Raw genomic sequence first — 15,689 nt, forward strand, 5'->3', positions numbered from 1 at the left:
ACTAATACACGAGTAGCACTATTGCCAAACGTTCACAAACATTGTAACAAATTCACATAATACATAAATTAATATATAAAATGTGTCCGCTTTGGATGATCTGATGGATGCAATTTAGAGGACGGTGGTATCTGTCTTTGATGCAGAGGGACAAATTTGTTAACATCAGGTTTCCATCTTTTGTTTAACAAACAATTATATAAAATCTTTGTAAGAAAATTGAGGCCATAAATCAGAATTCCACTTTCAACAGTCGCTAGAATTTAACTGTTCCTCTCAAATGCTGCATATTTCACTTAAATCGGCCCAGGGGTTATGTCAGAAAAGTATTTCTGCATTTTACATGTATTTGAATAGGTGGTGTCCGAGTTCGGCAGCAGCAGCTGGAACACCTTTGTTATGTGTCATTATGTGTCATTCATCACTCGTGGCAAGGTGGAATTAGCTTTTTGTGAGGTTCCAGGCGGCAGCCAGTGTGACCTTGCCGAATTTGAATTGCTGAATTGACAATTCTGAATGACAAGCCTTGATTTGACAATACCATAACATTCTCTGCATTTCTACAGCTTTTCTTTTTAAAATCTGGTACCATTTTTACTGTTTCATCTTTGTCACAAACGAGTATTCTAAATGCACATGGGTGTCAGTGCCCATCAGGTATATGTATTTGGCAGCACAATAATTTTTGGGTGCGGTCTGGTTGGGGGGTGTACAGTGGACCCTCAATGCTGCTTCCACTCTTTGTACATATACGTTCGTGCTTATGATGCACCTGCCTTCGCAGAATGCAGGCTTTACGCCTTCGAAGCACCATCGCACTGACATCAGTTTATTTTAACCTCTTTGCTCGTCAAGCTGACATCAGTGTCAGTAACATTCTTTTATTTATTTAATTTTTTTGCCAGGCCACTAGGTTATGACAGAAGAGTCGTGTCAATAAGTGATAATGATTTGCTTGGAGTTTTGTCTTTAAATTTTAATTGTCCCCAGGTGTCTTCCTTATTGTTCTTTGAACTATAGCTTTAACATGCTGCCTGCAGCGGGTAGTCAACGTTTGTAACGTAAAAATGAAACATGGCCATTTGGCCCCAATTATGGAAAATGATATCACATCTCAAGACAGTGCTTTGCCTAGAAAATGAGCTTTTATGCAGCCAGATGTCCCACTAATAAGCCCTTCTGTATGTCTTTTGAACTAGCAACAAATGAAGGTACACATTATATCCCTCTGGATAAAACAAGCGTGAGGTACTTAACTCATCCAAAGACTCTTCAGGAATTTTACCAGGACTATTTACTGGCTATTAATGTTACTAAAAGAAAGTTAACACTACAGTTGCTAACACTCTACAAATATAAAGCTGCTAAGGAGACTAAATACAGCTATGTTACCAACTTTTGAAGTACGCCTTCTAGTTATCCATTTGCAGTATGATTTCTAGCATACAATGCTTGCATATTGCATTAACCACGAAAGCATGCTGTAAGCCTCATTCTACTTTTCTTTTGTGTGTGCATGGTCATTGTGCTAATATGACACTGTTTAAACATATTGAATGAATAAAAACTTCTTTAAGCTACAACAGTGCAGTCAATTCAGTTATTTCGAGGTCTCTTTACAGTGCACTGAAGTGAATGATGCATGACTTGGTATTTGTTCTGTGCAGTTCAAGACAACTTGAACCAAATACAAGAGCCACGCACACTGTTGTAGCACCAGCATTTATGCTACGCCGAGTACGAGAGTCAACTGGACCAAGAAAGAAACATCCAACAGCAGTTTAAACTTGTATATTAATAATAATAATAATAATAATAATAATAATAATAATAATTATAATAATTATATAAAACATCTTATCTACTTTGTAGCTACTGAAGAAACCAAGCCACATGCATAGGTCCTCAGAGTCACATACAAAGCTTGGGACGCTTGAGGTTTACTTCCAGTGTGTTGACTAATAAAAAGAAATGAAAAGAACAACATTTTCAATGCTGCAGCTTGCGTTTACCAAACAAGTACATTGCAATTTTTTTTATGTAAGAGGTAAGAGTATCATTGTTATCACCACCCTGCTTCTCTGACAAACATTATCAAGTACGTGTAACATATGTGCATTTGCATCAACAGTGGCACAAGGAATGCAATGCTCATATTTTCATTGACAGTAGGAAGAAGGAGAGAAAGAAGGAAAAAAAAACAGAATTGTCAGCTGCAACAGTGGTCACTAACAGTCACAGCTGCACTAGCAATATTGTCCACAGTTTTCTTTTTTCTGCCAACAATCAATACACTCCAAGCAGACATTGACACAATATAGACCAAGAACGAAATGAAGTTAAGGTGGGGTGGGGATTAAAGGTAAAATAATGAACAAAAAAATCTTGTTTGCAAATGCCAACTCCGCTGCTCTCTCTCCACTCTAAACCACATGACTAGTTCTGGAAAGCCAACATCTCAACTCTAAATGAGGTGCATCTGGTAAGTTTTCACAGGTGCAACACAAGACAAAACGCATGCTGCCTGCAGTCAGTCCTTTCATACTTTTCTTCAGCCTCCCTCCTGTTTCATGGTGAACCTCGTAATCTCATTCCACTGACGAGGCTAAGTCATCACAGCTGGTAATGCATGGAGACAAAATTCTACTGGAGGCAGAATCTTGGGGCACAGGCTTGTGCAGGAATGTAAGAAAAAAAAGAAAGATAAAAAAAAAAGAGCAGCACAGCAGCGCGCTTAGATGCATGCGTGCATTCATCCGTGGGGGAAGAACAGCGGCTAGATGCGCAGCAGCACGTGAGGTAATTTTCCTTAACGTTCCATACTTAAATACCCTAAGAATGGTAAGAAGTGGCACCTTGCCCAGCCATAAAAACCTGAACACACAGGTTTAACAGCATTCCTAACAAGCATTGTTCACTTGTACATGCTTCCTGAGGTGCACAAAATTCCGTGTGCTTTTGCATGGTCTGAATTGCTGGTTTTGCAAGTCATCTCACGCAGTGCCAAGGGGACATGTGTGGTAGCTGCCCAACAGGCCTTCCTTCCCCACAGGCACTGCTTGTAAGTGAAGACGCTGGTTCACAAAACTATTAACATGCTGTGCTACAGTACAAGGAAAACAGGTGGCCCTAGAATCATTACCATGTGCATTCCACTGTCGCGAACCTAGATGAAACCTAACCAACCATTACAGTATCTTGGCTCTTGCACTTATATTTTTTTTTTTACACATGCAGCAATAAAACCAGTGCAAGGTTTCCCATTATTGGTGGCGAACTTGTGAATGTGTACTAATTTAATTGCTGATACTGTTCTATTAAAACGTTCACCATGCTCCTATACACAGCATGCCTTCGGTGTATCTCAAGTTAAGTGGCAAGTTAGCATTGTTCTTCCGCTCACGGGCTGCTTAACATACACAACATTCCTGGGAATGCTGCCTTGAGCAAATTTTACGGCAGTACACAATACTTGAGACTACAAGCGAGTTCTCCCTCCTCACAATATCCACTTCCTCTTTCTTATCTCCACAAGCCTTGGCACACACACTGACACCTTGGAAAAAATCAACAACAAATGACCAGGTGCATATGACAGACTACTTGGGTATTCTCAGTTTGACAGAAAAAAAAGTCCAAACTGCCAGCAGCACACAATTCCCATTCTCTAACAACATTGTGCACACAAAAAAAGAAAGCATTGCTGAGGTGATAAGCGTTCAAATGTATTACACTTGCAACATCTTGTCATGGCCTGTTACAACTACAACCTTGAAACAGTCCACACCAACATCGGTCGGGCTTTATGTGCCGACTCAAGTGCAGGCAAATCTTGCCTCAAGATCTTAAGACAAGTTGCTAGTGAGCAAACACCCTTCATAGCTACTTGGGAATGAACTCTACGTACACAACACATACAAAATGTAAGGCAGGTTGAGGGTAACACTTCCCCACATTGAACAAATGTGTGTGCCTTAATAGACAAATAGACAAACAGTTGTGGTAAATGCACGTTTGTACATCGCTTCCAACAAATGTTAACAAACAGAAGTAGTAGTCAAAAGTTGGCAGATTGTACAAAAACAAAAAGGGTATTGAACAAACCACACACAGGCTGGTTTTGTAAGGCCACAATTAACTCGCTTACATCATACAAGACTCCACAGAGAAGTTTGGGTAGGGAGGGCATCATCACTTTCTCATTCATGAAACTGCCAAGAACATGGGACAAAGGAGCTGTCAGCTCACAACAAGGACATACACGTCTACTTTTCCAGCTAGAGCAATGGAAGCTTGTCATATCACACTAGACAACACGCAACACAGCTTTCGTGGATCAGGCACAAATGCACGTAATAGTACACAGAATAGAACCAGGGCATATCTGCACTCTCATATAAATTTTCAATGTTGTCCTGCGTACGTCTTCAGCAAGGAAGACTAGGTTGTGGAAGATACCACCTCGGGATTCCTCTGCCCTACAGGGACCCGACAATCATGTTCTGTAAGCAGCAGAACAAACCAAGCACTGCCACCCGAACACTCTGTGCTAATTACATATGCAAGCAGCCGTGGTGTGCACTGACATCCACCGGTTAAATATGCATCAGCAACATTACATGCATTTGAGAATTCAGACATTAAATGCCACTAAAAAGATGTAGGACTAGAATGAGAAGCAAAATGGACACATTCTAATCCTACGCCGTTTTAATGCTAGTTAATATGTCTGAATTTCGGTATGTATACCAACTAGTACAACTTTCTCTATAATTATATGTGCATTTGACATGCGATTTGACAAAATCATGGCCCTGGTCGTCTTTCTACTGCTAATGCACTTTGCTGTGTCTGTGGAGTCTGAGCCGCCTTTAAACAAGACCCTTTCATGGCACTCATTACGAATGGTCACCTTGTTTGTTTTTTTTTTCTTTTCAGTTTTGTTATGTCATGCCACACTTAAATAATAAAGGCACTTTGCTTTGTTGAGACTCTATGTCGCACTGCTAAAGATCTATGTCACACTCTACGTCCCACTGTCATAAAGATTGAACTGCTCAAACTTTATTCATAAAGATGGTAACAAATATAGGTATTATAAGTTAATCAGATCGGTTTCTGTTGCTCCAATCTTTTCGGAACGTATAGCATCCCGATCTAATATGCAGTGCGAGGGTAGCTCCTAGGTGCTTGCAAAAGTCTATTCGACACATGAAACCTGTGGTGCTGCAAGAAACAAGGGCAAACTTCAAAGGCTTACTTGCCTTGTACACTTGAGTGCCCTTCCTGCAAGGACCGATGTAACTATATGTAACTAGTATGTAACTAGAAAAAAAATAGCGCTACGGTGAATGTCCGCAATACCTCACTTCAGTTTCACTCTATTGTCGTTGAATTAGTTTCTCTTATTGGTGACTGAGGCATGCACCTTCAAATATAGCACGTGTGAAACATCTCCATGCAGAAATGAAACATACCTAAGGTCATTGAAGTAACTTTCTGATTTTTAATATTTCAATAGACTTTTATATACTGCTCAGCTTATGCAACATAAGATATAATAATTTGCTGCCTTATTAAGTGAAGAGTTGGTGACCTGAATGAATGAAAAGGGGCATGATTTTTTCTGCACCTTTGTGTAACAACAATGACAAAACTCAAGAGGTTATATGCATGCTAAACAATGGCAACAAACCTACCAGTGTCACATCAAGCAGGTATACATGTATGACTTGAAAAAAGGGTAGCTGTTGCTGTTTGTAGCTTGAAGGCAAGCAAAAAAAAAATTCTACTTAAAGCTAGCTAATTTAAAAAGATTACATTGCTTAACATAAGAACTTGTGTACTTTATTATGTTGCCATCTAAAAAGTTATGCTGCACTATTAACTTTTCTTCTAACTCTGACCTCCACAAGACATTAAGCTCATGGCCTATTGTTACATACTTAAAGAGCCACACTGCAATGTATAGGCCAAAACCTGATGGCGCTCAGACGAAAAATGTTGTGACACTTTCTTAATGGGTGGTTATGTGATAGCATGGCTAATGTAAATACATGCAATCAAGAGCAAGCAAATTAAGACATGCCCCTGTGTTATCGAGAGGCATGGCAAATATTTAGAAGTGAATTCAACTTTTACTACCCTATCATTCATTCAGTGAGCTGAAATTTAAACCCAAGTATTTTTCCTTATAGACAGAAGCTTGTACAAAAGACAACACACACCTGATTGCCAAAGCACAGCATAGTGGTATACCTTCACAATTCTGCAACGATTCATAAAAAAGTCCTGCAGCATGCTACAGATGCATGGAACGGTCACAAAAAAACGTGCATCCAATTTACTGTTGTACCTTTAGCATAGATGTTCCACAGTCGCTGCTGTCTCATTATTGTTCTCATTTTGTGCCTTCATAAAACATGACTGGCATGGTTATGTTATCACCAGGCTGTTTGCATAGTGTCGCACAGACTGCATCCACTGGCAATACAAAAAAAAAAATTTAATTTTGTGATTTGCTTTTCACTTCAGCTAAACAGGAAATAAACCTTACATCATACTTTCACACTTTCTAAAGCTTTCATGAGTAATAGTACAACTGTATATTTACTTACGTTCGGCATAGTTGGAGAGCAGCCTCCTATGGCTGGAACAGCAGTACAAATATGCTGCTCACAGTGGCAGGCCATTGTAGATCAACATTCGATAAGGTAATGCAATGTGCAAGGCATTACGAATTAGAATAAAATTCAAGCACTGGTTTACAGTCTGCATACAAACTTAACCAACACTAATGGTGACGCACTTATGGAAATTAAGAAAAGCAAGGGCTTGTTGCAGGGCCACCTGCGATGTACATGGAGGCATGTTGATGAAAGCATGTTTATATCATTGTATTTCTCATTATGTGATTTGGATAATTGCCCAGCCAAGCCTTCTGTGCTCACAGTGGGGACCATAGAGTTTCTTACAATTACAAGGGAGTAAAATGGCGCTGCTATGCTGTTGTATGCGTGGGAGTGCCAATAACTGGGTCCTTTGGATAGGCATCTTTTTTGGGGAGCCAGGACAGCTCGCAGATGCAACTGGCAGCCATTGTTTCATCTGCCGCAATGTTTTAGTCTCCGTTAAATAATGCGTGAAATGCTGTTTTCTTCCTCTATTACTGTGCAAGAAAAAGTAAGAACATCAGCACTTACGCTAAGGTTTACAGTTATACTGACCGAGACCATTACTGGTGGGTCACTAAAGTTGGAGCAAAGACAAGAAGGTTTCACACGCTCACAGAGTGCCAATTTCAATTGCATGTTGCTATTTTCTTTGCTTGTTATACAATATGTGGGTGTAACGCCATCGTAAATGTGGGGTCGACAAGGCAAAAATGCACTGAGCTAGAGGTTAGAACATGCTTGGCATCCCAATGAGCAATTGCCATTCAAGCCGATTTTTCATGGCAAACATGGCGATGCCCATGGCTGGGCTGGGTTCACAAAAAATGTGGCAGCTCATCGCTACTCTGGCACCACCTAATTAGGGATCAAGGACATCAGGTCCAACACACTAGCAAGGACTGGCTACGCACTGCAAGCCACCAAGTGTCCATGACCGTGGATTAGCCATAAGAAGAACCGCACCCTCTCCAGTTAGACAACCCATAGAGTTTACAACTGCGGCTCTACTGTCTGCCCAGCCCTGGCATGTGGTTTGCTGAAGTGGAGGCACAGCTGTATGTCAATGGCATGTTGTCTCAGCTCTGGTGGCATTTCCTCTTCAACAGAGATTCCTGCCAGTGGTTTCTTCTTGGCTTGACCTTCTACTGCAGGACACGAAATTATGCGGTTGTTGAATAGCGCTGAGCCAGTGCATCTTTTTGCAGAAGCCAGCCTTGCCATGCACACGGCCATGTTGGTGACTACTGAGGAACCGTCCAATATGGCAACCACCCAGTTGGGAACCAAGCATATTTTAACCTTGGGCTCGGTGCACTTCAGCCTCTTTGTCACCAAGGTTACAGTGGCGGTACATGTATAACCATTAATGCAAGATTTACTATGGGAGAACGAAGACATTTTATGAAGATTTATTTTCAAGAGGCCTTTATTTTGGCATCCATGACTACGCTTTAGGTCAAGTGATGCTCAAGGAAAACTGAACCTTAATTATCCTTGCATACCCATGGTGCCACAGTGCACCTTGAGAAACTTGCATGACTTGTTGCACTTGACAGTGGTGCCAGAGTTCCCCCTAGGTAGTACTGTAGGAAACTCTATGGTGGGAACGTTACAATGGTGCTGTTGCCTCCATTACCTTGTGTGATAAGTATAAGCCTTGTAGCGCTCAAACACTACCTTGGCAGCATTATGCAGTACGGATTGTTTCCTGCTGTTGCGCAGCCTATCACGAATAAGAGACAGAATTATTACTCATCAAGCAGATTGTGAGCAAAGTGTATGACCCCGAAAATACTATGCACGAAGCAGTTATGCACTAACGAGCGAGTTAAATGAGTCCATTTGCCACAATTTAACTGAGACTTCATGATCCTAGAAGAGTGTGCATCCCACGCCAAATGAGGCAATTCTTTTGATCCCATTCTTTTTATGTCACACATCCTATCAAATGGCCAACCCCAGCAATAATGGCAGCATCCGCGGGCATCCAAGTCGATGCGAAAGGGAGAACAATATGAAATTGGAGTAGAATTGTTATGCAGTCACGACTGTGATAAGCAATAATTCACCTCTGAAGCCTCCCTCCTAGCGAGCAAATTAAATCAACAGTGGCAACATTTCAAGCTTAAGTAAACGGTATGTGACAAGATTCATCAGTACCACAAATTCTTCCCTTTATTTCTTTAGGAGGATTTTGCAGTAATCGGGCATTAACAAAGCACAATAATTCTGCGCTGTTGGCACGCATGTGAACCATGAATAGCAGCAACAGTCTTTTCCACCAGTGTTCATTTTTGTGCGATAAACATTGCTGAAGGGAAACAAACAAAAACACAAAAAGTGAAGGAAGAAAGATACTATCAAAAAAAAGGTATTGGTAATAAAGCACAAATAATGTGCTCATACATTCTGCAGACACACTATGAACAATGAGGAAAACACAACATAAAAAACAACACACAAAACACACTGTACTGCCCAGGCATACAGAAACGGCACAGAAACAGAACAGGATGAAGTCACTGCTCCACATTAACAGAGCTCGCTGTGCTGGCTTCCCTAGTGCCACGCATAGGACAGAAAAAAAAAAAAAAGAATTGCTAGTCTCTCGTTGTGCCCACTCTGTTCCGTCTTTGAGTGAGAGAAAACAGGGAGAAGTGCCATGGTTGTGTGTGTTTGTGTGCTGAAGTCCTTTCACCTCCTCAAGGCTGTGCCTCTTTGCCTTCAAGTTGACGAGGAGGCAAGCCCATTTTCTTTAGTCATGCTAATGTTGCTTGGAGCTACGTGACCTGCTGTTGGCTGTGAGTGCTTAGTCATCGCTGTCGCTGCCAGATTCACTTAAGTGCAGATCTTCACCTGTGAGCAAGAAAGATGGATAGTTTTAATATATGACCCGCGCATGACACTGAGCAAAACAGAGTTGAAACCTGTTATACCAATCCTGTACTATACTCATGGAATGAGATGCAACAGGAAAATTTTAGAGTAGAACACCTAATGAGTACAAAAACTTGACACTGCAGTGCCATGTCACTATGCATCTGGTCATTAATGATGGTAAGAACTATTAGTATCTAAGCATAAAAGCCAAAATTAAGCAGATGTCACACCAAATTGAGACAGCAGAAACAAAGACACATATTAGCTAATCCTGAATTGACGTGTTTCATTCCATGCGTATAGTACATACCTATCTATTATTAATAAAGACAAGATTTGAGTTATGCTTAGGTAAGACACATACTATACAGTCAGACAACTTTATAACGAAGTACTTGGCATCTCCAGAATCCTTTGTATTACAGGCCATTTCATGGTAAATATTGTGCACTGTAGTACTTGCAAGAAAGGAGGCTAAGCGCATTCAGAAAAACAAAACCTTTACTTAGCCATGAATTCAGGAGATACTCAGTGAAAGAAGAAACTAGTTTTTTTCTGCACAGTTTGATGGAACATGCCACAGAATTTGACATTATGCACTAAGGTTCATGGCAAACTCAATGGCTAAACCAGGGAGCGACGAAATGTAGAGGTGCAAAGCATCGAATGCCACTTACTGCCTTCCTTGTCATAAAAATTAACGCTTTGCTACAGAGACATTCACAACACATGAAAAATGGGAGTTTGGATGGGACATGTGGAATCTTTGTTTATACAGGTCATTTTATTTCAGAGGCATTCAACTATAATAAAGTAATGGTATAAATAATTAAATGTTGCTATTTGCAAAATTATCATATTTGCTTTACGCGAGTTCAACTGTACCACCAAACATGTGGGGAGCTGCTAGCAAATCTGTGTCCAACCAAAATCAGTGCTGCCCACGCTATGCTGCTGACTTATTAAAGGACCACTCAAAACTAGCATTAGGTCTGGCTTGAATGGAAGGCTTGTGCTACTCTTGTGACATTCTGCCTGTTTGTTCTGTGTCAAGATGGCTCAGTAGCAGACAATATTGCAAATGAAGACAGCACATTTCTGCAACTTAAATCCCCTACAAATGGAACCGTGCACTCACATTAGCTACACAAAAGGGCAGGGAAGCAAAGAAAGTGTGTGCTTCAACAGATATCTCGGAAGCCAAGCTCCACCGCCCTCAGTGAATCAGAGGGCAGAAGAGAGAGGCTGCCATGCAAGCATAAATAGTGGAGGCATATTGATGTGCAGAGCCAGCATTAGAGAATTTTTCTGAGCAGGCATCCATTTAAACTAGGCCATGATGCATTCCATCTACATTTAAATTCTGTGTGAGCTGTTTCTTATTGTCCATTGCTGACTCTTGATAAACCTCTGCCAGCATAATACATGTCAGTGGGAGCTGGTTCTGCATATTAACAGCGATGGAGCCACTCCTCCCTTGCACTTACACCATTTTCTTGCGTTTAGAAGCTATGTTCCTTGCAAAGTGATGTGGTAGTTGTTTTAAAACCTTAACCAACATTGCTTGACTTAATGTTTGCATCTAGAGAGCTAAAGACCATCTGCCTTTAGCTCTTGCTTCACTTTCTTTTGCATTTTGAAAGAAAGAATAAACTTCTTCTTCTTCTGGTTTCTTTCTATATAACAACTCTTCAAGCACATCTGAACAGCCGTTTTTCTTGCAAAACTTATCAGCTGACTTGTACTGACTGCCTCCATGCCATGTGGCAATGACCAACAAGGTGTTCACAAAAAAAAATTTTCTTTGATTCATACTTAGATTCACACTTAGCTTCACACTTAATATTTGGCTCTGCAGTGATATCATTGTTTGTATCCAGCCCTTGTCATATCACCTGAGCTAATCAGATGCCTGAATTTCTCTAAAATTTACATCAGGTGAGCAACCCTGGTTGTGGTTATTATCACAACTACCTCAGCAGACTTGAATCAAGGTGGGCACATATGAGTTCCTTGAAAGCATGCTATAGTGCAAGTATAATCTGGCTGAAATGTGAAGCGTACATTAATTTGACACAGCCCTCTCTATACTATGCCAGAAGCAGTGTTTCCAGCATTAAGATGATCGCCTAACCACATTTATTTTGTTTACTGGCAATATTAAGGCATCATTTAAAAATGCTCTACTTCAAGAAATGTATAAAAAGGTAGAGGTACAGTAAACTCATTTAATTAAAGCCATTTGTTCTCAAACCTCCAGTTGTCGCGAGCTTTCCAATGTAATGGCAACAACATTCAGCAATCCCCACGAATACACATATTTTCTCAGTGCCAGCATGGATAGAAATGTGCCATATCAACACCAAACTAAATTAAAAAGCACAATAGATTTCAACAACAGTTTCGGTTGAACTAGTTGGTTTGTTATAGCTATAGTGTAAGGCCTAAATTTTTAAAGAGGACAAGAAGGAGGCAAAACGACACAGGGCTGTCGACACATGACAGCGATGTGTCATACTGCCTCCTCCTTGTCCTGTTTTGTAAATTTACTGGCATTATGCTACAGTAAACATTATGCTTCAAATTTTGCTTCGCACCACCTGTTCAGAAACATCGAACTTGCGGCCCGCTGCACAGTGATTTGGCTCTTCAGTGTAAAGGATGGCAGCCCTCTTGAACGCTGCTGCGAACGAGTGCCGAATGATTAGTGGGCCTGGAGCATTCATGACGACTGAGGAAGCATGGAAGTAGCACATAGCCGGCAGTCAAGTCGAACGCACCAAACCAATGCCTTTGGACGCACTATAGAGAAAAACCCGTGAGCAGTGTCTGCTCTTCCATGAGCTACCGACACTCCCTGCAAGCGCCGCTGTTCTGAGGATGCTGCCGGGAATGGAACAGCGGCGCTTCCATCAACTATCGACATCCCCCCATGAGTGTTGTGTGCACTGTAAAATTCTCAAAAATGTTGAAAAACCCTTCTGAAAAGCGAACAAACACGCAGAATAGCGAAAAGCTACGGGTAGGGCCATACAGCAAGCATAGAACTGTAACCACGTTGTAGCTCCTGTTGGTCTCGCTTTTTTGGCAGTGCCATGTTTTGGTTTCGATTGTAAGTCGACCCCCCCACTTCATATTTTCAAGTTAAAAAAAAATGGGTAGACTTTCAATCGTGTAAATACTGTAACGATGCACAGAGTGGTGGAGACCAGGCCAGAAGAACCGGCATCGTACGCAAAACTCCAAGGTGTTTCGCCGTTGGTGCATCGTGAAGTTGTTTGAGAACGACGGATCGCAGATGATGAGGAAGGACAAGGAGCAACTCGGAGCCGTCAGGGTTGATATTGTGGCTGTAGAGGATGCAGTCATGCAGCACAAACATGCGGCACGTGCTGTTGGTGCGGCCAGATTACACTCCAGCGATGATGGACTGTAAGGATGCTTCGCGTTGTTGTTCAGTGCACATATCGGTCATGTCAGTGAAAGCCATCACGCAGGTCACCAGATCATGCGCAACAAGATCAGGAGGATCCATGGAGTGACGCGAGAGACAGTCAGTGTCCTTGTGGAGGCGTCCAGTCTTGTAATGGACACTAAATGAAAATTCCTGGAGCCACAAAGCCCAGCGACCAAGCTGTCCAGTCGGGTCCCGAAGGGAGACAGCCAGCAGAGTGCATGACGGTCTGTGACGACCAAAAATGTGCGGCCGTACAAATATGGCCAGAACTTGGCCACAGCCCCAACTAAAGCCAAGCACTCCCGCTCGGGGATGGAGTAATTTCTCTTGGCAGGTGACAGCAGGCGGCTGCTGAAAGCTATCATGCACTCGGTATCATTCTGTTGTTGGGCGAGAACAGCGCCGATGCCATGGCCGCTTGCGTCAGTGTGGACTTCGGTTGGTGCAGATGGCTCAAAGTGGGCAAGTATGGGAGATGTTTGACCTAAAGGGCGGTCGCCGAAATCAAAGATGTCACTGTAAGATTCAAGCAGGTGACGTATGTTCGTGGCCTGTGCAGAGGTGAGGTCAGGCGCAATAATTTTTGTGAAGTCATCCGTTAAGGAACCAGATCTGTGAGCTGCAATTGGTGCTAATAAGCCACTCTCGGCATTCAGACTCTCAATGTTGAATTCAGAACCACTAAAAACGCTGGCCAAGAACATGCTGGCCGGAATCACTTGAGGGCACAGACTAAAATTCAGAAGCGGTAGAACTACGCCGTTATTAGTAACCGTGACCAACATATGCGGAACAGCAACGTTCCGGTTCAAAAGCACATCGATGATGGGGCGAAGCACATATTCACCGTCAGGAACCTGTGGCTGGGCGGTCAAACTGACTTAAGTAACTACCTCGGCTGACAGACGCACATCGTGAAGCGAGCACAATTGTGGTGGGGCAGTGCTCGGAGCATCGGTGAGTTGAGGGAGTTCCAACTGAAGAACGCCGGTCGCGCAGTCGATGAGAGAAGAATGAGTGGATAAAAAGTCGAATCCAAGAATAACATCATGAGGACAGTTGCCGATCACAGCAAAGAGAACAGAAGTAGGGCGGCCGGCTATAGTTAAACGCGCAGTACACATTCCAAGAACAACCAGCACGCCGCCTGATGAGGCTAGCACTCATCACAGATACGTGGGCTCCAGTGTCGACATGGGCTTGGATAAGTACGCCGTCTATTTTAACACCTATTACACTTCCTCTTGTGGGCACAGACAGAGGATTTGCTATGGTAGTAAGCAATGCAGCACCACCTCCGAGGGCTGCATTTCTTAGTTTTCTGAGAGGGTGCGGACAAACGCCCCAGGGGACGAAAGGCGACGTGGCTGCGGCGAACGAGAAGATGGACAACGTGTTTGTAGTGAACGAGACTGGTGTCCGCGTGGCGATGGTGAGCGACTGTACCATGTGTTCCTAGCAGAGTTGTCGGTGCTGTTAGACTCAGCAGTGGGTGGAACATTGCGGGAATTTGCATCAAAACGGCTCAGGTTGGTCGGCGTGCGAGGTGTTGAGGGCCACGAGTTGCGACAGTATCGGGCGACATGACCAATGCGGCGACAGGTGAAACAGATCGGCTGGTCGTCCACAGTTCTCCACTCAGTTGGGTTGCGATAACGTGGAGAGAAGCTTCGGGGTGGGGCGAAAATAGTAGAAGGGCGTTCGTTAGTTCTGGGATTGGTTACAGTACATACAGAATGTAAAGCAATGTTTTCAAGTTCCTGGCTAACGATGGTTTATACGAGAGGAATGGAAAAAGTGGTAGCATCAGGGGTATGTGAACAGAAAGCTGCGGGCGCCATCGCATCCGGTTCACATCGAACGATTTGCACCAGGTCCTTTGATGGCTATGCATGCTGCTGTGTGGGTTGATCTTCACAGGTAGACGTTGCGGCAGTATTGGGAAGTCTGGCGAATGGGTGCAAGACGCGTCAGCTTTTGGCCTGCTAGAATGGTCCGCACTCTTTAATGATAGCATAAACTGTAGAGCAGCTTTTGCACAAGAGCAGATTAAAGGCGTCGTCAGTAATGCCCTTAACCCTTTGAAGGTTTTCGCCGTACATGTACGGCGGCGGTTTTCTGTCCCGCAAGGTCTTTGCCGTACGGGTACGGTTCCGACCCTCCGTTTGAAATTTCGCGCCATAATGACGATGAGCGCTCATCGGGAGGTGCTGCCACCTCTTAGCACTTACAAGATGCGTTTGAAATTGGTGCTACCTTCTTGGGGAGATAAACAGAGCTGATTGCTAGCTTCAGCGCATCGTTCAGACTGCGGCAACGCCCCTTTGGCGGTTTCGGTTTCGCCGCGTGATCGCAACGGAGGCGCGCGAAACGTCATTTTTTTCTTTGTCGGCACTCTCTTGCAGGGCGGTGGAAGTTGATTTCTATCTTGATTGGCGCTGCTCTTAGCTTGCTTATAGCGGCGTTCGCGAGGTATTCCCGCTCTCAGTGGCAACGCGCTTTCGCGGTTTCGGTTCCGCCGCGTGATCGCAACGGAGGCACGCGAAACGTTGTTCTTCTCTTTGTCGGCACGCTCTCGCAGGGGCGGCGGAAGTTGATTTCTATCTTGATTGGCACTTCTCTTAGCTTGGTTATCACCATTTGCTTATCAGCGCCGTTCGCGAGGTATTCTCGCTCTC

General features: G+C 43.1%; 1 protein-coding gene across 2 annotated transcripts in view; it reads right to left on the bottom strand.

The window, feature by feature from the left end:
• Positions 1–1,776: 1,776 nt before the first annotated feature.
• The window catches only part of LOC126541658 (uncharacterized), a 139,869-nt gene continuing 125,956 nt past the window's right edge, over positions 1,777–15,689 (bottom strand). For both annotated transcript variants that reach the window (XM_050188516.3, XM_050188515.3), the window contains exon 7: positions 1,777–9,530. In XM_050188516.3, the coding sequence (XP_050044473.1) occupies positions 9,484–9,530 (47 nt within the window). In that variant the 3' untranslated portion in view covers positions 1,777–9,483. The remainder of the gene's footprint in view (positions 9,531–15,689) is intronic.

Source organism: Dermacentor andersoni, chromosome 2 (genome assembly GCF_023375885.2).
Source record: "Dermacentor andersoni chromosome 2, qqDerAnde1_hic_scaffold, whole genome shotgun sequence".
Taxonomy (NCBI): domain Eukaryota; kingdom Metazoa; phylum Arthropoda; class Arachnida; order Ixodida; family Ixodidae; genus Dermacentor; species Dermacentor andersoni.